Raw genomic sequence first — 23,042 nt, forward strand, 5'->3', positions numbered from 1 at the left:
AAGACCATACAGCGGTTTAACAGGACAGGTTCCACTCAGAACAGGCCTCACCATGGTCGACCAAGAAAGTTGAGTGCATGCGCTCAGCGTCATATCCAGAGGTTGTCTTTTTGAAAGAGTGTTGCCAGCATTGCTGCAGAGGTTAAGATGTGAGGAGTGTACTCACTTTGAGATACTGTACTCTTCAAGAGAGGTTTTTTTTTTTTTTTTTTTTTAAAGTCGAGTATGGCATTTTGACAACCTTGTGATTTTTTATATTTAGACTGCATATATTGAGCTCACATCCATTTTCTCTATAATATGGTTTGAGATTGTGTGCACAATTGCACTTTGGAACGTGTAAGAGACAGCGCACCGTTTTTTTTTTTGTTTTTTTTAAAGAAACTGACAATAGACCTCGCATTTTAATTGGGGGGAATATAATGCTGCAATACAATAAAATGAATTTTTCCACGTGCCCCGCTAGTACCAAAAAAAAAAACCAAAACACAATTTAGCCTGGTAGAAGTGCATTTAGCTCAATGTCCTGTTGTGGTCTGACACGTCTCATTTTTTTTCCCCAAGCAGTTGTTTTACATCTAGTATCTAGATTGTGTAGTGGATGCAGCAGTCCAATTTCAGTTTTTACTAGCAAAAGGAAATTTGGTTTGTCTTTATTGTCCAACATTGCATTGCTCAGCCATACTTCCCCACGCATCTGATGCAGCATGAGATCACAGTCTACCATTTCAGTCTATGGATGCACATGCTAGATTAAAAAAAGTGACACCAACATTTCCCAATTAAATATTACAGGGACCAAAAAGATGATTGTGCTACATTTGCAAATACAATTAAGACAGTCAAAAAAGGAACCAAAAAGACCAAATGTTTCAAAACATTTTATTAACATGTGCTAAACAAGGCGCACACAACCAATCACGTAAAATAAAAAAATTAAAAAATAAAAACTAGAACAAGAAGCTCAACTTGTACTAAACAAGAACTGCAGGTAGGGAATTATCTTGCCAACTCTTGATGTTACGATGCATGCTGGGCAGTGGAGAAGCACAGCTTCAAGGTGTATGGGTATGGCCCATCTGAAAGAAGAAGTGACAAAAAAGGTGTCATGACATTGCCTCACATGTACAGCTAAATACGTTTTGCAATGCACATTCAATAAATCATTGAGAGTCTGTTGACAGGCTATTGTTTGCTTCAATCAGGTTTTGCATTCCTATACAAGGAAATGTATCCATCAATGAATGCATACCGATGCCAACAAGCCCAGACAGCCAGTCAACAAGTCCTAAAACATGGAATTTGCTACATCTGTAGGACAGAAGGGAAAGCAAAGCCAGCAGAACAGGATTAAATTCCACAATGCTGTTGCCAGAATGCATGCTGAACAATCCCATTTTTAGACTGTAAAAAGCAGACACCCAACACAATGCACACTGTATGAATAGGGCCTACAGTAGACAATGCAAATTTGTCCAAACTGGAGCACCTGTGCATGGCAACAAGCTCATTTGCAAAGCTGAAGGTTTTTTTTTTTTGTTTTTTTTTAAATCATACTCAGCTAGGTGATGCAGCATTGATCTGATGCTGAATCTGTCCCCTGCTGACTCCAAGGGTGAGAGCTGAGTGATCAGACACCACTCCCTGCCACTTTGAGCAAAGCTAGGACTCAGTCACTGCTGTCTGCGCAGCCCCTCCAGTGCTCACTGGGCTGTGGAGGGGCAGGAGTGGCTGGCTGAGGCTCTCACCGGCTCGCCGAGAGGCTGAGCAACGTCAGCCGACAGCATACTACAACACACTGTTAGGCTAAAAACAGGTCACAGGAGTGCAGAACGAATAACACTCACATGTTCCACAGGAAAAGTACAGCCAACTAGCACTGGTTGTACTTCCTTTAACAAGCGGACTGCTATGTAGTGTTGCTCCAGATTATGGCTGCTCTAGTTTTAATAAACTCTTTTCATATTTATTTTGCTGGTGCTAAACACAGAACACAACATGACCAAGTCTGGTAAGACCACCTTAGCAGGAACAGATTGCTTTAAACAATGTCAAGTGACAAACGCATGGTGGGGTGTTGCAATGCAACAGTCTATTAGGCTCCTTTTACACAGATGTTTCGATTCTCCTCTATGGATTAGCAAGTGAAAAACCAGACAGGTGGTCTGTTTACATCCGATCACCCATAGGAAAGCAGGCTGTGCCTGTCTGCTCTGCATAAGCAGAGCAGACATGGACCTGTCATTCACCTTCTCAGCAGGGATCGGTACAGATCCCCCCTGCCAAGCATGTGTACCACAGCCGCAGTCTACCCCATTTGAAGTTGGCCAAATAAAAAAAAAAAGCTAAAAATAAGGAATGTACCTATGACACTGGAGCCATGCTGATTTAAGGAGTCAGACATTGCATACAGAACGTCCAGTTAATAGCACAGAAACATTTACAGGACCATTACTGCCAACATGAATACAGCTGTATCAACATATAGGACTTCGTGAAGTAGGGCTTTAGGAGACTAAGGAATAATCAAAGATGGCAGTGTGGGGTAAAGGAACAACCCCCCCCCCCTTAAAATTATAAGCCATTCATATATTCTCATCTAAAAACACATACAGAAACCAAAAGGACTTACTAGGATTCTTCATCTGGTAGTGATTCAGGAGGCCGAGTGTTTCAAGGGCATCGCTCTTAGATTCCCATTCAAGCAAGCCAGAGGAGCTCCTCTCACCTACAGACAGGGAAGAGAAAGCAAACCTTTACATAGCAGATAAACTGGTACTTCAAAAACAGACAATCCTTCCATAACATAACTGATGGGGAATTTAAAGTGCTGGTCGCAGTTCACAAGCATGCAACTAAGTGGGAAAGCAAAACTGTGGCAGGTATAAAAAGAATACTGTAGGTTAACTGCTTACCCACCGCCATATACATGATATACTGTTACACATCAGCACAAAAAAAAAAAAAATAATCACACACTATACATCTCTCTATAGCCGTAGATACGATTTTGCACTTCCGGGTAGGGGGGGGGGGGCGTGGTCAAGCTACCAGCGCTGCCTATTCGCAGATTGTCAATCACCGTGTCCCAGCCAGTGATTACTAAAAATCACTGGATGGGGAGGAAGACTGTTTTTACAAATAGTCTTCCTCCCTGTCAGCTGGGACACACTGCTCAGCACAGCAATCCTGAACAGTGTGCTTACAGTGAAGCACCCCCTGCCCCACGTGCTTACAGTAACGCACATCCCTCTCCTCCCCCAGTGTGTTTACAGCGAAGTCCCTTAGTAAAACACTCCCTACATAGTTAACCCTTTGATTGCCCCTCACATTAACCCCTTCCTGCCCAGTGTCATTAGTAAAGCGTCAGTGCTGGTTTTTTAGCACTGATCACTGTATTGGTGTCACTGGGGATGTCAGTAACACAAAGTTAGTTCCCCCCCAGTGTCAGAATGCCCTCCACAGTCCAGCTAAAAGTCGATCGGCGCCATTAGTAGGGAAAAAAAAAAAAAAAAAATCCCAGTATCTACACCGCCATTTGTAAATGCTATAAAACTTGTGTAAATTAATTTACATGTATTGGGATTTTTTTTTTTTTTAAAAAAAAGCAAAGACATGGAGCAGAATACATTTTGGCCTAAATTTATGATGAAATTAGATATACATATTTTTACTGGACATGTTTAACCACTTCAAGTCTGGAAACTTTCACCCCCTTCCTGTCCAGGCCAATTTTCAGCTTTCAGGGCTATCACACTTTGAATGACAATTGTGCGGTCATACAACACTGTACCCATGTGAATTTAGCATTTTTTTGAGAGAAATTTTATTTTGGTGGTATTTATTCAACACTGGGATGTTGAATTTTTTGCTATATATATAAAAAAAAAAAAAAAAAAGTCCAAACTTTTATTTTAGAAAATCAGTGATCACATGATCGGGACCTCACACAGAGGTCCCGTACAGAGATCAGTGTTCCGCTGTGTCCCAGGGAGTGCACACAGGCAGGGAATGCAGGAAGAAGTTTATAAATGGCTACCCGCTTCTGTACTGCTCCCATGTACATAAAAAGGACGGGAAGTGGTTAATAGCAAAAAGTCCAAAATAGGATTTTTGCTTATAGAGCAAAACAAAAATGCAGGTGATTAAATACCACCGAACGAAAGGGGGGGAGGGGGGAGAGAGAGAGAGAGAGAGAGAGAGAGAGAGAGAGAGAGAGAGAGAGAGAGAGAGAGAGAGAGAGAGAGAGAGAGAGAGAGAGAGAGAGAGAGAGAGAGAGAGAGAGAGAGAGAATTTCATCTGGTTGTGGTGTTGCATGACTGCACAATTGTCAAGTAATGCAGAGCCGTAACACAAAAGGAGGCCTGGTCAGGAAGGGGGGGGTAAATCCTCTGGAGGGCAAGTAGTTAAGTCATGTCACCCCAATGGTGACTGCAGACTGTTACTTTTCTAAGTATTAAAATAAAAAAATAAATAAATAAAAAAGTGTGTTGCATCGCACAAGACTTACTTTTGCTGGACTTACTTTTGCCAGAAAACACTTTGACAGAAGATGGTTTCTTCAAACCCAGTTCCTCACAGATCTAGACAAGACAAAGGACAGTTTAAACTGACTGGAAACCAGTTTAAGGCATTACCTGTAGAGATGCCAGTACCCACAATACTGCAAGAAAGTTTGCATTTACCAGAACCATGCCCAGCTTAATAAACTGGTACAAATACAACTTTAACATTTCATACTCAACTCGAAGCCGAGCCAGCTGCACACTTCCTACAGTTTCTCCCCAAATAACTTTGTTAATTAGAAGCATTGTTTTACTCATAAGTACCCAAAACAATAGATTTGTAATCCATCTCGTATAAATACATTTTGAGCTTCCTGAATTACAATGTATTTTCAGACTGGGAATGCAAGGGGGTCTGAGCTCTGAATTCAGTTATATACTGTACTGCGCCTTTGCGCAGTACAGTCAAGTTTTAACATACCTACAGGACAGAAGAGCAGACAGAACCTTGTACTAGTCAAGTTACAGCCCAATGGGCAACCAGATGGGTGGGTGGGGGACCATGTCCAAGGAGGATGCTTGCAGCTACAAAGACATTTGAGTGCAGCATGAAATGAAGACAGTCAAGTGGTTTCTGTCAATTGTCACAAGCAGCAGGGCTCAGGATCGAGCATGCACGTGTGCTACGATAGAAAGCAGCTTCGTATGGTGGCACACTAAGAGGAAGAGTCTTTAACCACTTCCCACCCGTGCAATGTACTACGGCAGCTACAGGCAAAGAGATGTACCTCTACAGCGCTCTGGCTGTACTAACAGGGGGGCCCTCAGCGCTCCCCCTCTTACAACTGCTGTGTCCAGCAGACTGAAGATCCTGGTGATCATATGATCACAATGTAAGCAAAGCTGTTATGAATGAGACTGATTCATAACAGCTATGCTCCTCTTCCTAGTAAGCGGTGACTGGCCCACAGCTGTCACATGATACATGGGGCCAATCTCAGCACCCTGTACCATGTGACCAGCTCCAGCCAATCACAGATCACTATCCTGAGCTGTCAAAAAAAAAAAAAAAAAAAAAAAAAAAAAAACAAACAAAACTTCATGACAGCAAGCTTTGCAGGAGAAAATGATCTCTCTCCTGCAAAGAGACAAAAAAAAACACCCCACACACGCTGACCCCGTGCTAGTATGTAAACGGCAGTTGCACCATGCATGTGAGGTATTGCCGAGAACGCAAGACCGAGGGCAGTGATTCTAGCACTGGACCTCCTGTGTAAATATAAACTGGTGACCTGTAAAAGGCTTTTAAAACATTGCCTATCGATAATAAAAATGTATGTACTTTGTTGCCATTGCACAAGCATACGCAATTTTAAAGCATGTCATATTTGGCATCCATTTACTCAGCGCAACATCAGCTTTTATCAAACAATTGGGCAATATATTCTGTTTACACACATTAAAATTCTAAAAAGTGTATTTTTCCCCCCCAAAACAATTGCGTTTGAAAAATCACTGTGCAAATACTGTGCGGTGTAAAAAATGTCAACACCCACCAGTTTATGCTCTAGGGCCTCCGCTTTTACACACGTGCATATATATTATACACACAATGTTTGGGGGTTGAAAGTAATTTTCTAGCAAAAAAGGTTTAAGAGTGGGTGATGTGTGGCAGAAGCTTCTAATGTTGGCCTTTAAATGCCAGGATAGTAGAAGCACCCCCTCCAAAATGAACCCTTTTTGTAGACACTCCAAGGTATTTGCAAAGGAGGCGGGGGGGGGGGGGGGCGTTTGTACTATCCTGGCATTTTAGAGCCTCTGAAAACAATAGGTAGTGGTGAAGTGATATGAGGAAGTATGCCCTTTGAAAGCCTGAAGGTGGTAATTGGATTTTGGGGACTTCTATGTAGCTAGACTGCCAAAAAAGTCTCACATGTGATATCCCCATACTAGAACGAAGCATGAGAATGTGTTTTGGGGTGGTATTCCACATATACCCATGGTATGCATGAGCAATATCATTGTGACTTTTCTTTTAAAAAAGTTCCCTGGACTCAACATGCCTCTGCAAAATCCTTGGGGTGTCTACTTTCCAAAAGGGGTCATTTGGGAGGTGGGGGTACTGCCCTGGCATTTTAGCACCTCAAGAAATATGCTAGGCAGTCAAAGTAAAATCTACATAAAACACATTTGTAGATGCTATAACTTTCACACAAACCAATATACATGTATTAAGATTTTTTTTTTTTTTTAATAAAGACATGTAGAAGAATACACTTAAGCCTAAAATGTATATACTTTTTTTGAATTTTTTTTATTATCAAAAAGTGAAAAAATGTATCTTCAAAATTTTTGGTCTTTGTTTATAGTGCAAACAATGGCAGAGGTGATCAAATACCACCAAAAGAAAGCTCTATTTGTGTGGAGAAAACAAAATTTCTTTTTAGGTACAGCACTGCATGACCACGCGATTAACAGCTGAAATAGCGCAGTGCCAGACAGCAAAAAAATGGTCTGGTCAGGAAAGGGGTTAAAATTGTTTTGAAGCAATGTTCTCATCTGCATGCACACAGCATTGCAGAAATGGCAATGTAACATGGGACTACTTGAGTCACTCCTAGTATCATGAGACATTTCTGTCCTTTGCATTACCAATATCTTAATGTTTTCAAAAGCCAGCAAGTTCAAAACCAAGATTAAACTGTCTTACCTCAAAGAAGTTCTCTTCAGTCACCTCTGGAGGAGCATTGAAGAAATGCAACACATTGCTAGGCTGCTGAATGCGATTCTTTGCAGCTTGTTCAGGGGAAGTGAACCGGTTGTTTCGAGAGCCACTAAACACCTTAAAACTGCAGGATCCATCCTCCAAGCCATAGGACTGACCAGGAACAATAGACTGCTGCTTCGAAACACTAGAAGATTTAAGAGCATGCTAAAGTTAATTTACAACGCTAGGAACAAAAGCAAGCAATAAAGCCCATCTAAAAAAAAAAACAAAAAAAAAAAAAAAAGAAGAAGAAGAGCTTACCACACACTAAGCTTTTGCCCAAACATGTAATTGTTGTTCAGATGGGTAAGAGCTCTGTCCACCGCATATCCATCACCCATTTCCACCATACAGGCCCCAGGCTTGCTCTTCATGAACTTGACCTAAAGAGAGGATTATAGAACATTAAGCTGAAGCCTACAGACGTTGCACCCTTTTAGACTTTTGCAGAAAATGCAGCTTACCTTCTCTACATTGCCATACAGGCAAAACACGTTGAATACTCTGTCACAATTAATTTTGCTGGGGTCGAGACCATACACCATCAAAACTGGACTATCAGCATGAGGGCCATATTCTGGAGGGGGTGGTGGAGGGTGGCCATACTGAGGACCATAGCGACCTGGACCTCTGCGGGGAGCTCCAACAGGAGGAGGACCCATCCTGCGTCCTTCATAATGTGGGGGTGGAGGACCATATGCATCATCATGATAGTGTCCATGGTATCCACCATGAGGACCACCACCTGCAAGGAAATATAAAAAAAAGTTTTAATAAAGTTTAGGAGATTTTCTATCTATTAAGACAGGATAACCAGACAGTTTATGGTAAGGGAGCCCAAAGAGGAACCAAAGCGCTCCCGCTAAAACACTGTACAATACAAAGATTCTGAACCAGAGGCGCATGCACCCCCAGGGGGCACTTCTGGTTAATGTCTAATTTAGAATATACGCCATCCAGATTGGATTTCCTTACCATACTCTGCAGGGTGGTCTCCCAACAACGGTGGGTTCCTCTGGCGTTTGTTAGGGTTACCTCCAGCATCAACTAAAATATTCGAAAATAAAGGAGCAATGAGTACCCTATGGAGTGCCGCGTCAAATCCCCATTTATCTAATCAAAGAAAGTGACAGTACAGCCCCCTCCAATATACTGATTAAAGAGCTGTGTATCAAGGCTTTGAAGAACTAATCTCCACAATACTAGACAGCCAAATTCTTATGAAGTTCCCATCCTATACCACCTCCCCAAACTAAAAAAAAACACCCTACTACATTCTGCAACAAATAATCCTTGATACACAGATGCACCCATTCCCCCACCCCCTCCCCAAAAATCAAAACACCAACCCTGACTGAGCACAAAGACATGTCATTGGAAAGATTGAGCACAAAGATTGAGAAAAGAATTTACTTACTGCTGAGTCCCATTGACAAAAACATTTCTGTATTTCTCTTACCATTGGGTACCTCATATGTGCGTAAGCAGAGCTCTGAAAGGTGCCGCCCCGCCATGCACACGCAGCGACCCTGCATCACATGGTTTCAGTCATGAGTTACATCGAAGGGCAAAGACAACGCAACAATTGGCATTCTGTAAAAGGATCACATGTTGCTAACATGTTTCTCCATGTTCTGTGTGCTCCATGTGCTTTGTGTGGTCACTTGTAGTGATGCTGCTAGCTGGTGTCTGACCCCCGTCACACGTCCTGTATCTTGTCGGGGGTGTGAGCTTATGTTCGCCTCTTCTGGACTTGGCTGAGGTGAAGAGAAACTGTTTTTGTTGTATGGAGAGTTTTTGAGGATCGCGTTGTGTTAATGTTGTAGCATGTCCCGTCCTTGCCTGCCATGGCGTGTGCCGACCCACTTCTGTGCCCATTACATGACTGTGTTCACTGTGAAAATACACTGCTATGGCATGTGGCACTCAAGTTCTCTCTGTACTTGTAAAAAGATGTCTGTTGTAGTGTTGAGATCAATCTCTGTACTTGTCATGCCTGCAGCGTGTTGAGAACATCTCTGTACTTGTGACGTGTTGAAGCCCCAGATTCAGCGACTTGTTCTTGGATCACCATGTGATGTTCTTCGTGTGTGACCTCTGCAGAAGGCCTGGCAAACTCTGCGATACATGTTTCCGTGCTGACTCACTACACTGTGTGTTTATTTAACAATGTGCAGACGGGGGCCTGTCAGTCCTGGACCACAAGAGGGAGCTGGAAAGAAGCTTCCCACTAGAGGGAGGATTCTAAAAACCAACATCACCACCTCTCGGGTCAGCTGGAGACAATGCCCTCATGACAGGCAGCACTGAACCGGCCCCTGCACATACATTCTAGTATGTACCTTGGAAAAGAAATGTGTTAGCTTTGCTCATGTAATGCCACCGTTTGCTCTAGGGAGAAACGTCTGGTGCTAAACACATCAAAAAATAATGGTGTACAATACAGATAGGGCAATTGTTATCGGAACTTTACTGCAACAGACAGTATGCTGTAGGCGCCCTTACCGACAGGCAATACTTAATCCGTCTGACTTGCTTTGGTAAAGCAACCAAGTTTCTTGGTGTCCAAGAGCCAAGCCAGTGGCATTACAAAGTGTGACGTGCCAGTCTGGTGCATTTGATCAGACTAGTGAAGAAAGCATGTATAGATAGAACATATATAGGAGGAGTCATTACCTTGTCCACTCAACGCTGGGTTAGTGTAGTCCCAAGTGTCCTGGTCATTTTTAAAGACATTCAGTCTGGTAGGCTTCAAAAAAAGAGGGAAGGAAAAAGTTAGATGCACCAAGTTTTAAACACAATGTAAACATTTGACTATGTCATTGATGTCCCCGCCGACACCCCAGGACTAGAAGCCTGCATTCCTAATTTTTCTTCATCCCTTTCATGACGTGTCAACATTAACCATAAGGAGAATTTATCACAAGGACAAGCTCAGCTGAACAAATTTTGCATCTGAAATGGAAAAACCAGTGCAAAAATCGAACTCCAAAATGGAAGTTTATACCCACCTCCATATACAGTTATCAAGAGTGCGATTCAGCAGACACTGCACACCTCCCACCATAGCTTATAGCTGGCACAAAAGTAGTGGGTCCAGACCACGGTTTGTGGCGTTTAAAGGCTCTGATCTCCTTCCATTATACCACATTGATGACCAGATTATTAAGAAAAGGGGAGACTTCCAAATATATTATGGGAGCATAGCTCTTTCTTCATTGGTCATGGCCTACCAAATTGTGTTCAGGACTGGTATCCAAATAAACTTTTCACCTAATCTGTCTCTGGCCAGACAAACCAATACGAATAGGACAATATAGAAGGCGAGGAAAGGCGAGGAAGTTCTACTTACCTTGGCATACTCAATCTTTAATGTGCAGCATCCAGAATAGATGTCGGCCCCATTAAGGGAGGCCTTAGCACGCTGAGCACTCTGAACAGAGTCGAATGTGCAGAAAGTTAAGGAAAAGACGAAGTTGCAAAAATAGAAAACACAAGGTTTCCTTTTGTATTTACATTTGCCAATTCAGTCATCTGCATAGCTCCTGTTTACATTGCTTTGTGAAAAGAAAGCCACAAACCAGCAAAGAACACAACAGCTCCCAGCTTTCAGTTTGCAATGTCAACACTATCAAAATTCAATCCGATCAGAAAGATGATCAAGGGGAATCTAGCAAGAGAACCTTACAGCTTCCAGCGGAGAACTGGTATAAGCCAAAAGGCAGCTCAAAACAGGAGTGTGGGATCCTCATTAGTATGAGGATATACATTTATTGAAAGAAGGTGGGTAGGCACACTTCCTTAACATTCATGAAAACCTGTGTGGATGGTAGGAATCACTCACCAAAGATGGATACAAAAAGGTTGTGTGCAGGAACAGCAGCTCCAGATCCCCTAGCCAGCATGACAGGGACCCACTTTGACAGCTGTCAAAGACTGCCAACAGTGTTCTTAGCACAGAAGCATAGAATGCAGTTTACTGATATTTGACTGCCGTCAGAGCAGGTCCCTGTAATGTCAGCCAGGGGACCTGGGGCTGCTCTTCCTGCACACAGTCTTGCTTTGTATCCATCTTGGCTTTTTTTCCCCTTTCAATAAGTGTATACTGCCATGCTAACGGGGATCCTGCACTCCCGTTTACATCACTTTGGATGTTCATAAAGTATTGCAGCATATATGGTGAAGACCAATCCAACTGCTGGAGTCACTGAAATGTCTCTGCAACACATTAAGTCTGACAGGAGTGTGTAATTACATAGAGCTGAGTGGTAGTATGCCACAGACATTAAAAAACAGGTCAGCATGAATTGATACAGCCCAGTGGTTACCCTCTATTTAGAAAGAGCACTGAGAAAAAAATAAATAAATAAATACAGCAGCTGCATTAGGAGCCACATAAATGCAGTTCTATTCCTAAGGGTAGATATTTTAACATGCTAGGAAAAAAAAAAAAAAAAAAAACCCGGAAAAGCTATGAGCTCCTTAAAATGATTCTAAAAGGCTCAAGGTTTTTTTACCTTCATGTGTTTTATGCATGAGGTTAAAAGAAAAAAAAAAAAAAACCTGGTGTGTAGCATCACCTCCATGTGTACTGGAGTCTCGGCTATCCCAGGACTCCCTCTCCTAATTCGCTGAGATAGAAGAATGAGCCTTTGGCTTCCACTTCTGTCAACCACAGCCAGTGACCCAATGAGAAGAAATGGGGCAGGGCCAAACCGTGGCTTCATGCGTGAATGGACACGGAGCAGCGAGTGCCCCCATAGCAAGCTGCTTGCTGTGGGGGCACCAGACAGAAGGGAGGAGCCAGGAGAGCCTGTGGTGGACTTAAGAGGATCCGGGCTGCTCTATGCAAAACCACGGCACACAGCAGGCAGGTATAGACATGTTCATTTTTCATTTAAAAAAAAAAAATAAAAAAATGACTTTAAAATCACTTTAATGTTACAATGCGGTATACTGAAGCTCCTACATTAGTGCAAAGAGTGAACAATGACATCAGTAGCATCAATGAGCTGCTAAAACGCATGTCTTACTCATACAAACGCTTTCAATTGAAATTTATCTAGGAGTAAGACTGGAAGTCAGTTGTCCGTTCATACAGAAAGTTCACACTACACCATAATCAAATTTATTCAGACAAAAGGGCCCAATTATGTATTAAAATGTTTACCAGATGTGTGCCAACTTGCAGTTACATTCAGACACACCAGGTGCACAATGATCAATGCATTCATTTTACTGAACAGAACACATTAAAAAGGATATTCCACCATAGCTTGGACACCATTCTTCCTGAAGATCACAATCCGCTGGACTGGTCCACATGGATTACAGATAGTGTACAGCACATCCTATGGGAAGAAACAAGACACTGTAGCATTGCCAACAAGTACTTTAGTAGTAAAGAGGACTAAAAAAAAAACTAGAGGACTGCACAGTCTTCAGGCCTCACACACGTAACCTTTGTTCAGCTGCTCCTAGGGGTGCCTGGCGTTTCTGCCTGACTAAACGCTCTTGCATGTTAACCTATGTGTCCATGCACATAGGCTTTTAGAGGAGTCTAGAGGCAGGAGAGTTTGGAGACAGAAAACCCCACTGCCAGCACATACATGAGCAGCAGTGTTTTGATAGAAAAATCAACGCATGGTAAATGCACATTTAGAGCTTGAGCATCAATTCAGTTGCCAGGATAAATTATTCTGGCCAATGAATTTAAAACCCAAACGCTTGACATGGCTAAAAATGCATTTATAAGAGTCAAGTGTTTTTTCTACCAAAATGTCACTGCCAGGAGAGTGAGAAACATCTGGTGTGCATGAGGCCTTGAAAGGCAACAACTATGGAAAAACAAACGTAGACACTGATTTTTAACTTACTGTAGTGATTGAATAGATTGGGTTTAAGATGGTGAACAGAAGGATGTTGTTGACTCCTCTAGAATCGTCTCCTGTGTCCACAGGGCGCGATATCTTCTGACTGGTGGAGTAATTAATAAAGGCAGGATGACCACCCACATAGATCTGGTTGTCTGCAGCATAGTTTACAGCATTGCAAGCTCCTAGAATGTCCTCAAACTCCACCAGTGCCTGCCTCTTCTTTGGCATCACTACCACATAGCTACAATTAAAGACAAGATCACACTATAGTGAGAACCCATGAAATGCCCAGCCCGTGCCTCAGCCAACATGTTACTAGATTCAGTCAGTGTAACTAATCCAGGAAGAGGTTTCACTGCTGCAACAGCATGATCCACACATTATAGTGAGCAGACATTCACTGCCTGTACTCACACCAACATGGGTTCAGAACACACTACTTCCAGTATATATTGTGGGCCACAACAACAAAACATTCACATTTTTAAAGGCAAGAATTCCACTACCAGAAGATGAAGAACAAAATTTAAAGGCGTAGTTAGTCTTTGAAGCCATGTATAATCGCACCCCCATATTTAGGGTGCTTCATAAAACATGGTCATATGAACCTGGGGCTTGAGGAACAGTCTGCAGCCGCCTGCTCATTGTCCTGTGTGGTGCACCAATCATGGCTGCAATGCACTGCAAGCGCCAATGCAAACTGTTAGGAAACTTTGTAATGCAATTGCATTACAAACAAATTTGAGTGAACAGCTTTTGGTGGAAAACTATTCTATGTGGTGGTTAAAAGGTCAGTGCACCAAAATATCTGCCAGGACCAAAGTGGTCTACATTTGTTAGATAATGAGTTTGTGAAATCTTCATTAAATATTGTATTAAGAATATATTTCAGTTAGAGCTTTATCAGTGCGGATGTGCAATAGGTCTTCCCATAAATTCCTCTTCTATAGATACCATAGTTGCCAAAGGGAATATTCTATTAATTACACCTTCACTGTATAACAGACGTCTTTGCTGAGAATCCTCTTTTAGACAGTTCAGTGCCAAAGCTGGTGTATCTAATAAAGGGACAAAACGTGTTGGCTTCACAGATATGCACATCAAAGGATACCTCATTAAGGGCTTTTGCATGGCAAGACCACTTAGTGTTATCTCACACACACACATATATATATTTATTATTATAGCCAAAATTACCACCCTAACTCCTCACAGTTTTTACACTACATAGACCGTAATATACCGAAACGTGCGGATTGTTCCCGATTGGTGTGCTATTACTTTGTGGAACATTTCGCCGAATGGTTCACAAAATATACATTTTTGTGGTAAAATTCGTCCCATAGGAATGAATGGCGGAATGTTCAAAACTAGAGTGGGAGCTGACAAAAGCTAGAGTGTGAGCTGAAAAATCAGGATATGATTTCTAAACTGCCATCACTCCCTCATTTTCAAGCCCACCTACACAAATCTTATATCAAAACGTTCAGCTATCCCTGCTGCCACTAAAAATGTCCATGGCTAAGCCATAGTCCTGATAGTTTTTACAATATGACCATTCGTTTGCAACTCACGCCGCCCATTGACATTCATTGAACTACACTCTAGCCACCTCAAAATTTGAAGGGCAATTTCTAAACTGCGACTGTGCCTTCATTTTTAATATTTCAGAGACATACTATGCATCAAACGTTAGGTCTGGGTCTTGTGATTCTCACAAAAGCTCTTCGGTGTAGGATTTATAATTTTTAAAACTACAACAGTTTGAAGATGGCAACCGCCAGTGAAGTGAGCAAGTTGGAGCAGTTTGTTTTTAACCGCTCTTCTCTGCCCTTGCTGTAGAGTGAGTTACCATAGGAACCCAGGTGTGTGAGCAGGCAGCAGAGTGACAAGCCACTCCACCCAGTTACTCCGCCCACTCCAGTTGTAGACTACTGGTGGAGGGAAGAACACTTCACACAATTTCCCCAGAAATTGTACCTTTTCTAGTTTAGATATGCAATGAAGGTGGCCAGCTGTTCATGAATACTTAAGTTTCCCAGCAAGAATTGGCTTGCTTAACCACCTCCCGTCCAGCCCATGTATATAAACGGCCAGACAGTGGCAGTGCAAGGCCGGGTGGCCGTTTATAAAACGGCCTCCCCGCCCCCTGCTTGTGCGCGCTCCCTGGCAGCACCGCGATCCGGTGCTACTGTGTCCTCTGGACACAGTGGAACACCGATCGTCGTACGGGACCTCTGTGTGAGGTCCCGATCATGTGATCACTGATGGTCAAGCAGTGATCACACATAGTAAGCAAGATGTCACTTCTCACATCATTGCTTACTACGTGTGAAATCTGTGAATGATCACAGAGATCACATGGTACGAGGCTATTCACAACAGCCTTGTACCATGTGAAGCTGTGACCAATCACAGCTCACACAGTAGTTCTCAATGGCTGCAAGAATGGAGCCAAAGAGAAGGAGAAATGATTGCTTTTACAGCCTTTATGGGTATAAAAGCAATCAGTGTTTAAAAAAAAAAAAAAAAAAAAAAAAAAAAAAAAAAAAAACCACCACCACACCTTCATCACCCCCCACAGGTAGTACAGTGTCACCATAATGACACTGCTAGGGTGACAGTATGTACAAAAAAATAAAAAGTTTAAAAACGTTAAACAAATTTGGTTTTTTTTACTAAGATAAACCGGAATAAATTTTGGCCTAGATTTATGATTAAATATTTGCAAAATTTATTTTCTTCAAGATTTGTGAACTTTCATTTATATAGCAAAAAAAAATTAAAAATCCCAGTGGTGTATAAATACCGCCAAAATAAAGCTTTATCGGTCTCAAAAAAATGCTAAAAAAATTAATATGGGTACAGTGTTGCATGACCACGCAATTGTCATTCAAAGTGTGATAGCGCTGAAACCTGGAAATTGGCCTGGTCATGAAGGGGGTAAAAGTGTCCAGACCTGAAGTGGTTAAATTCCATAAAGGGTGTGCCAAGATTTGCCTTAAAGGGGGATGGTGTATGCGAAATACAGGGGATTTGAAGTTAGCCAATTAAGAAAGGGAATAGACTGGCCAACCAACCAGAGATACTCTATGGAAATTAATGGAAGAGAGGTTCTCTTTGGAACACCAGAGGAAGGGAACTTTTACGTCCAGTTCCATGGTAATTATGGAATATATCCCTTGCACTTGTATGTAAATGTTTGTCTTATGTCTTTTCTGTCTCACTGTATTTTGTAATACGTCCGAGCTCTCTTCATACAGTTTCTTTTATGTAACTAGATACATTGTGTTAGTTTAGACCTCCATCCTATTCACCAATAAATTTTGGTTGTTGTGTTAAACCTTTCACTTCTGGGTAAGAACTCTTCATTTACCAAATCATATCAGAGAAATATTATCTCACATAATCATAGATTTGGTCACATTCTCACTTTACTGACCAAGCTGAACACAGTCTGCACCAATACTCCATAATCGGTATGCGGCTCCTAGGCTGAGGCCCTACACAGTGGGTGACAATATTAGTTATTTGCAAAAGCTAAGGGCTCTAATGGACAGCACCCCATAAGAAGCATAGAGACCATTTCAGGGGATGATTCAAGGTCACTCTTACTTTATCTTAGGACTATACTTGTGAAATTAGACGGGATAACATTTTTATACATGCTGTGGTTTATCACACATACAAGAATATGTAATCCCAACCTTTAGTACTCCTGAAATGTGCCTGATGTACCATGTACTTGTATTAAAAAGTAGCCTTTTCTCTCTATATTGCTTTCTTTGTGCGAAATCCCTGGTGTTCCTGTGCTTTCCTATTAAACACTGACCACACTAGGCATGAGAACACAGCGTGGCCAGTTTTCTGTGCTGGAACTCAGCCTGTACTACTCCGATGATAATACTTACACTGAAACACCACCCAGTGCAGCCATTCACTGGGAGAACCAGTGTCCTGCAGTTTCTCCTCCACTAACTCCTTATACAGCTGAGAACAGATGATATGCGATTCTTTTATATGGGGGAGGGGGTTTGGGAAGAGATTTGTGTTTTTTTTTTATATGTATGCACAATATTTTGCTTCATTTTTAGGAGAGTTTACATATAGAAACAGCTTGCGTTAAAGTCCACCTTCAGCCTGCAGAAATAGTGACAGATAATGCAATCATCCATTTCACAGCCCATACCTTATAGTTCCAAATTCCTGAAGTGCCTCTGCAAGATCAGCTTCCACCACACCATCGACAAGTCCCCTCACGTGGACCACCGGGGAAGCCGGCGTCTTGTGAGGGTCCTCGTAGCCTTCCTGAAAAAAAAAGAGGCAAAGTGTGAGATCCAAACAGGAAAAGGCAGCAGAAAATACTGTAGCAAAAGCTAAATTGTTTTTGTCATTAAGAAATACACTAAATACACCCCTAGGATATGTTTTCTTTTTTGCTGCACATAGCATCCTACTCCTGAAGGTGGAGAAGATGCATTGCTGAACCAGAAAAACAGGCACCTGCCTACCTCTGCAATGTGGTAGAGGTGTGCAAACTATAAGAAGTCCTACAGCAGCCCCCAGCCACAGATTAGTGCCCATATGTGACCTGTTGAGGGGCTGGGCAGCAGGTGAGCACAACCTGCACTACCTCCCTCCCACCACCAGAGGGGCGCCCGTTCCCCTCCCTTTCTGCAGTTATGCCAGTCAGCCAACAAAGGGGGAAAGAAGGAGAAAAGGACAACAGCCAGGCTGGGGACAGGATTGTCAGGGCATTGGGGAGCCCTGTACACTGCTGACCTCAGGTGACAGGCTGCACACCCCCTTTCACAATCCCCCAGCAAACAACCCCTCTTCCCGGCCTAGTCCGTGGAGGGTTTTGTCTTCTGCAAGGCCAGTCCCTGGTCCCAGGAAGGTTGGGGACCGCAACTCAACAGAATAATTCCTTAGGCAGGTACAACTGTTAATGAACAAATATGTATTTGTAGCAGCTTACCCAGCTTTCCCTTTAACACGGACTTCAGCAGCCAGCAAACCCTGGCCTCTATCAAAACCGATTAGTGCAGAGAGAAAAAAATCTCAACCAATTCCACACAATGAGATCTTTTGTGAAATCCCAGCGTACCCACAAAGCCAACACAACAAACAAAAAAGACAGTGTATGAGCTTCTCGTAGTCTATTCATGCATTAACAAGACACGGTCCGCATGTTACAGTGTACAGAAAGCCCATGTGAGCCTTCAGAGAGGACCGGGGCAGAGAAATGGATATCTTTGGGGCCCGGCCCCCCCCCCGTTCACATGGTGCTGATTCAATACACATTAAAATGTGCATAAAGATGATTGACATTCTTTTCTATAGGGACTGTTCAGACCCAAGTGCTGTGGTGTATATGGGGCGAGTGTTTGAGTACATATGCCTTTTTGGTGAACCAATGCATGGTTTTCGTGTCAGACTGTTTTCAGACCCCCATCACGAGGGACCAAATCCGCTAAGTGATCATAGGTTCTTTTTAACTGCTTGCTGTCCGCCTTATGGCAGAAATACTGCTACAGGGAGGCACAGGTGTGCAAAATCACGAATATATACACATGCGATTTTGCAGTTCTGGGTAGGGTGGGGCACGCGCGCCTTGGCGGTCAATCACCGGCTCCCGGCCAGCAATTACTTGCCAGCACTCACCAATACCGACAGAGTGAGAGGTCTGTATGTAAACAATACAATTCTCTCCCCCGTCAGCTCCTGCACACTGCTTTGTATGACTCTGCATAGCAGCCATCCAGAGCAGTGTGCTTACAGTGAAGCATACATACACCACACATAGTAAAACACTCCCTGCACACAGTTAACCCTTCAACCACCCCTCATGTTAACCCTTTCCTGCCCAGTGCAATTAGTAGAGTGTTAGAGCTTTTTTTTTTTATATATAAGCACTGATCACTGCATTGGTCACTGGGGATGTATGACACCAATTCAGCTTCCAAAATGTCTGCCACAGTCCTGCTGGAAGTCACTGATCGCTGCCATCATTAGGAAAAATACATTTTAAAAACCCCAGTGTGTGTGTGTGTGTGTGTGTGTGTGTGTATAATATATATATATATATATATATATATATATATATATCTCTCTCTATCTGCTTGTAAACGCTATAACTTTCACGTAAACCAATTAATTTACATGTACTGAGATTTTTTTTTTTTTTTTTAGTAAAGACATGTTGCAGAATACATTTTGGCCTTAACTTTTGAAGAATTTTGATGTTTGAATTTTTTTTTTTTTTTTACTAGACAGGTTTAATAGCAAAAAGTCAAAAATATTGTTTTTTCCTAAAAGTTGTTGGTCTTTTAAAGCGTAAAAAATAAAAACCATACAGGTGATCAAATCCCACCTAAAGAAAGCTCAATTCACGGGGGAAAAATAACTGTAAATTTAATTTGGGTGCAGTGTTACATGACCATGCAATTGTCAAAGTAATAGCGCTGTAATGCAAAAAATGGCATGGTCAGGAGGGGAGGGGGTAAATCCTTTGGAGGGCAAGTGGTTAAAAAGACCCTTCATGTTTCGTCTGGGCTCAGCTGAACATAATGCAAATCACACTGCATTACATTCTTTCCCATCAACAGGGACCCAGAACTGACATACACATTGCTCCTGCGTTAGGAACAGGATGGGAAGGACAGTGAACATGTGTCAGGTAAACTGGGTGGGTGGAGGGCCACGTTACACGCATGTGTGGAGGCAGTTGGGTGGGAGCAGAGCCACCCAAATGCTTCCACCTGACCAGTGAGCTCTGCTACTAGCTCACAGCAGGGCGAAATGTAGGAAAAAGAAAAAAATTAAAACTATCTGCGCTCTCAGATCTGGATATCCCGAGTGTAAAAAGCTCAAGTGCCAGGATGCAATTTCTAGTCGCCAGGGCAACCTTGGATGTCGATCCCTGGCTTAGACCACAATTGCAGAAAAGGATTGCACAATACCAACAATGTATGTAGTAATTGATGAAACCCAGCATATAATTGCACAGGGGGGATACTGCAGTTCTCCACCCTGAACACAGATGATTGGGTTGGTAGGAGGCCTACATTCAGGTACATTGACAGCCTCCACTGGCCAATAACACAGCTATGTAATAAAAAAAAAAAAAAAAAAAACTGTCCACAAGACCTGCACACTGATCCTTCAATAGCCAGATGGTACTTGCACAAACCTCAATCCATCTGTCTATTTGCAGTTTAGAGAGTTTCTTTGCAGAACTCAACTAGCCGTGGTCCCACATGTGACTCACAGTAAAACACGTCACAAACCCAGGCAACTGGAACAGAGACACTATCGCCGGAAGTATTGTGCCAGCCCTCAATATCATTGGATTCAGGTGTTCCAATCACCTCCATGGCCACAGGTGTATAAAATCAAGCCCCTAGGCATGCAGACTGCTTCTACAAACATTTGTGAAAGAATGGGTCGCTCTCAGGAGCTCAGTGACTCCAAGTGTGGTCCCGTGATAGGTTGGCACCTGTGCAGTAAGTCCATCCGTGACATTTCCTTGCTATTAAATATTCCACGGCCAACTGTTAGTGGGATTATAACAAAGTGGAAGCAACTGGGAACAACAACTCAGCCACCAAGTGGTAGGCCACGTAAAATGACAGAGTGGGGATCAGCGTATGCTGAAGCACACAGTGTGTAGAAGTCGCCAACTGTCTGCAGAGTCAATAGCTAAAGATCTCCAAACTTCATGTGGCCTTCAGATTAGCACAACAGTGCATAGAGAGCTTCATGGAATGGGTTTCCATGGCCGAGCAGCCGCATCCAAGTCTTACATCACCAAGTGCAATGCAAAGTGTCAGATGCAGTGGTGTAAAGCACGCCACCACTGGACTCTAGAGCAGTGGAGATGTGTTCTCTGGAGTGACCAATCACGCTTTTCTATCTGGCAATCTGATGGAAGTTTCTGGGACCAAAAACATGCCACTCCATGCAAAAAAAAAAAAAAAAAAAAAAAAGCTTTACCAAAAAACAAGCATTGCAATGTGCAGGTATGAGGCCAAGACTGGGGGTCCATCCACCATGTTGTGCCAACACAGTACTGCTGCCCTCCCCATCCAAAGCCCTCTTAAGACTAGAGGGAAAGGGTCATTTCCATCAGCCCAAACCACCCACCTACTCCCTTAAAGACCAGGTTGGGGGACGTTGAAAGAGATGGAACAGGATGGCAGCTGCACCGACCCAAACGCAGGACTAGGATGATGGGGTGGGATGATGAGCCACACTAACCCAACCACAGGACCGAGAGAAGGGGGGCACATCACCCCTTATCACCATCCAATGCCCTCTGAGAACTAGAGGGAAAGGGAGGGCAGCACAGTGGCTAAATGGTTAGCATTTCTGCCTGGCAGTACTAGGATCATTGGTTAGAATCCCAAACATGGCACCACCTGCCTGGAGTTTGCATGTTCTCCCTGTGCCTGCGTGGGTTTCCCCCGGGTACTCCGGTTTCCTCCCACACTCCAAAGACATGCTGGTAGGTTAATTGGATGCTGTCTAAATTGGCCCTAATGTGTATGTATGAATGTGAGTTAGGGACCTTAGATTGTACGCCCCTTGAGGGTTAGGGACTGATGTGAATGTACAATATGTATGTGTAAAGCGCTGCGTAAATTGACGGAGCTATATAAGTACCTGAAATAAATTTCCATCAATCCTGACCACCCCCATATGCCTACTGAAGACTGGGGGGGATGTTGTCCATGCCACACCAACCCAAACGCAGGCCTGGGAAGATGGGGGTGGGATGGGTGACAATCCTTGCCAACCCAACCACAGGACTGGGTGGGCAATGCGGTGGCAGAGCTACACCAACCCAACTGCAGGACTGATCAGGGGGTGGTCTCCACTGAACACCATCCAATGGCCTCAGAGAGAGAAATGGTCACTTCCATCAGCCCTGACCCCCCCCCCCCCCCCATGCCCTCTGAAGACTGGGGGGGCTGGAGCAATTCAATTAGCCCTGACCACCCTCCAATGCCACTTGGGGGGGCAGGGCTGATGTCCACTCCTGCGACCTCTGAGAAGTGGGGGGCTCAATATCAGCCCTGTCTAGTAGCTCCCCCTGCTGTTGTGAAGAACAATAGCAGAGGCTGTTCCTGTCCAGCCATTGTTCCCAGGCCTGGTTATTGCATGGAGCCGGCATGTGCGCTCCTCAGATCCGTCCGATGATGTGTATAATATTACAGAAATTCCCTGCAAGGCCTTCCCATGAGCAGAGAACTACAACCCCCACAATTCCCTGCCGGACAAAAGGCGCGCAATGTATGCTGGGAGTCGTAGTGCTCCCCGCCCCCCCCCCACCCCACAGCGGGTCCATGAATGAGTCCTCCATACATCGCACAATAGAGGCCGCCAAGCGCTCCCTCTCCGCGCGGCTCCCTCGCTTACCGCACTGGCCGCCACGTTGTCGTCTGTCCCGTCAGTCTTCTGCCTCTTCGGGGCTCGGCCGCCCTCCGTCCCGTAGTAAGCTGACCTTCCTCCCACCGCTGCAGCTGCCGCCATCTTCAGAGCTCCGCCGGGACTGAGAATCCTGTAACATGGCGCCTGGGCAAAACTCACCATGCCCCGCCTACTCACTCAATCCCGATAGGTCTGCGGGAGCAACGACCCCTAAAGACTTATTCCTATTGGCTTACTATGGCAGACGGTTCTGATTTCCAAGCAAATCATATAAAGGAAAACGAGAAAAGGCGGGCTCGCCAGTTTATTGGGGGGGGAGCGGCCGCCAATAACAAACACACCTGCTCTGGGATTGGCTGCCTTCCGCTACAGCCAGAAGGCGTGAGGAGGTGACGAGCCGCCATCTTGTTCGTTGTCAGCGTGTAATGGCGCCTCATTCATTAGATGTGTAGTTCAGTACGT

The 23,042-nt window shown here is 43.6% G+C and overlaps 1 protein-coding gene across 4 annotated transcripts; it reads right to left on the reverse strand.

Moving 5' to 3' along the window:
- Positions 1–868: 868 nt before the first annotated feature.
- On the reverse strand, positions 869–22,726 carry HNRNPL (heterogeneous nuclear ribonucleoprotein L). Of its 4 annotated transcripts, none has more exons than XM_089658207.1 (13): positions 22,569–22,726; positions 17,338–17,456; positions 13,149–13,248; positions 12,536–12,623; positions 10,625–10,719; positions 9,949–10,021; positions 8,248–8,319; positions 7,737–8,017; positions 7,534–7,655; positions 7,216–7,417; positions 4,511–4,583; positions 2,633–2,728; positions 869–1,079 (listed from the first exon to the last, which is right to left on the reverse strand). In XM_089658207.1, the coding sequence occupies exons 1-13, from the start codon at positions 22,680–22,682 to the stop codon at positions 1,021–1,023; spliced, it is 1,494 nt and encodes a 497-aa protein (XP_089514333.1). In that variant the 5' UTR covers positions 22,683–22,726; the 3' UTR covers positions 869–1,020. The 4 variants fall into 4 exon arrangements, with proteins under 4 accessions (XP_089514333.1, XP_089514331.1, XP_089514330.1 ...); XM_089658205.1 differs by having other exon boundaries at positions 4,526–4,583; positions 13,149–13,389; XM_089658204.1 differs by having other exon boundaries at positions 13,149–13,389.
- Between the last annotated feature and the right edge of the window lie 316 nt (positions 22,727–23,042).

The sequence above is a fragment of the Staurois parvus genome, unplaced genomic scaffold (assembly GCF_062004578.1).
Source record: "Staurois parvus isolate SC_StPar_1 unplaced genomic scaffold, SC_StPar_1.0 ptg001058l, whole genome shotgun sequence".
NCBI classification, from domain to species: Eukaryota; Metazoa; Chordata; class Amphibia; order Anura; family Ranidae; genus Staurois; species Staurois parvus.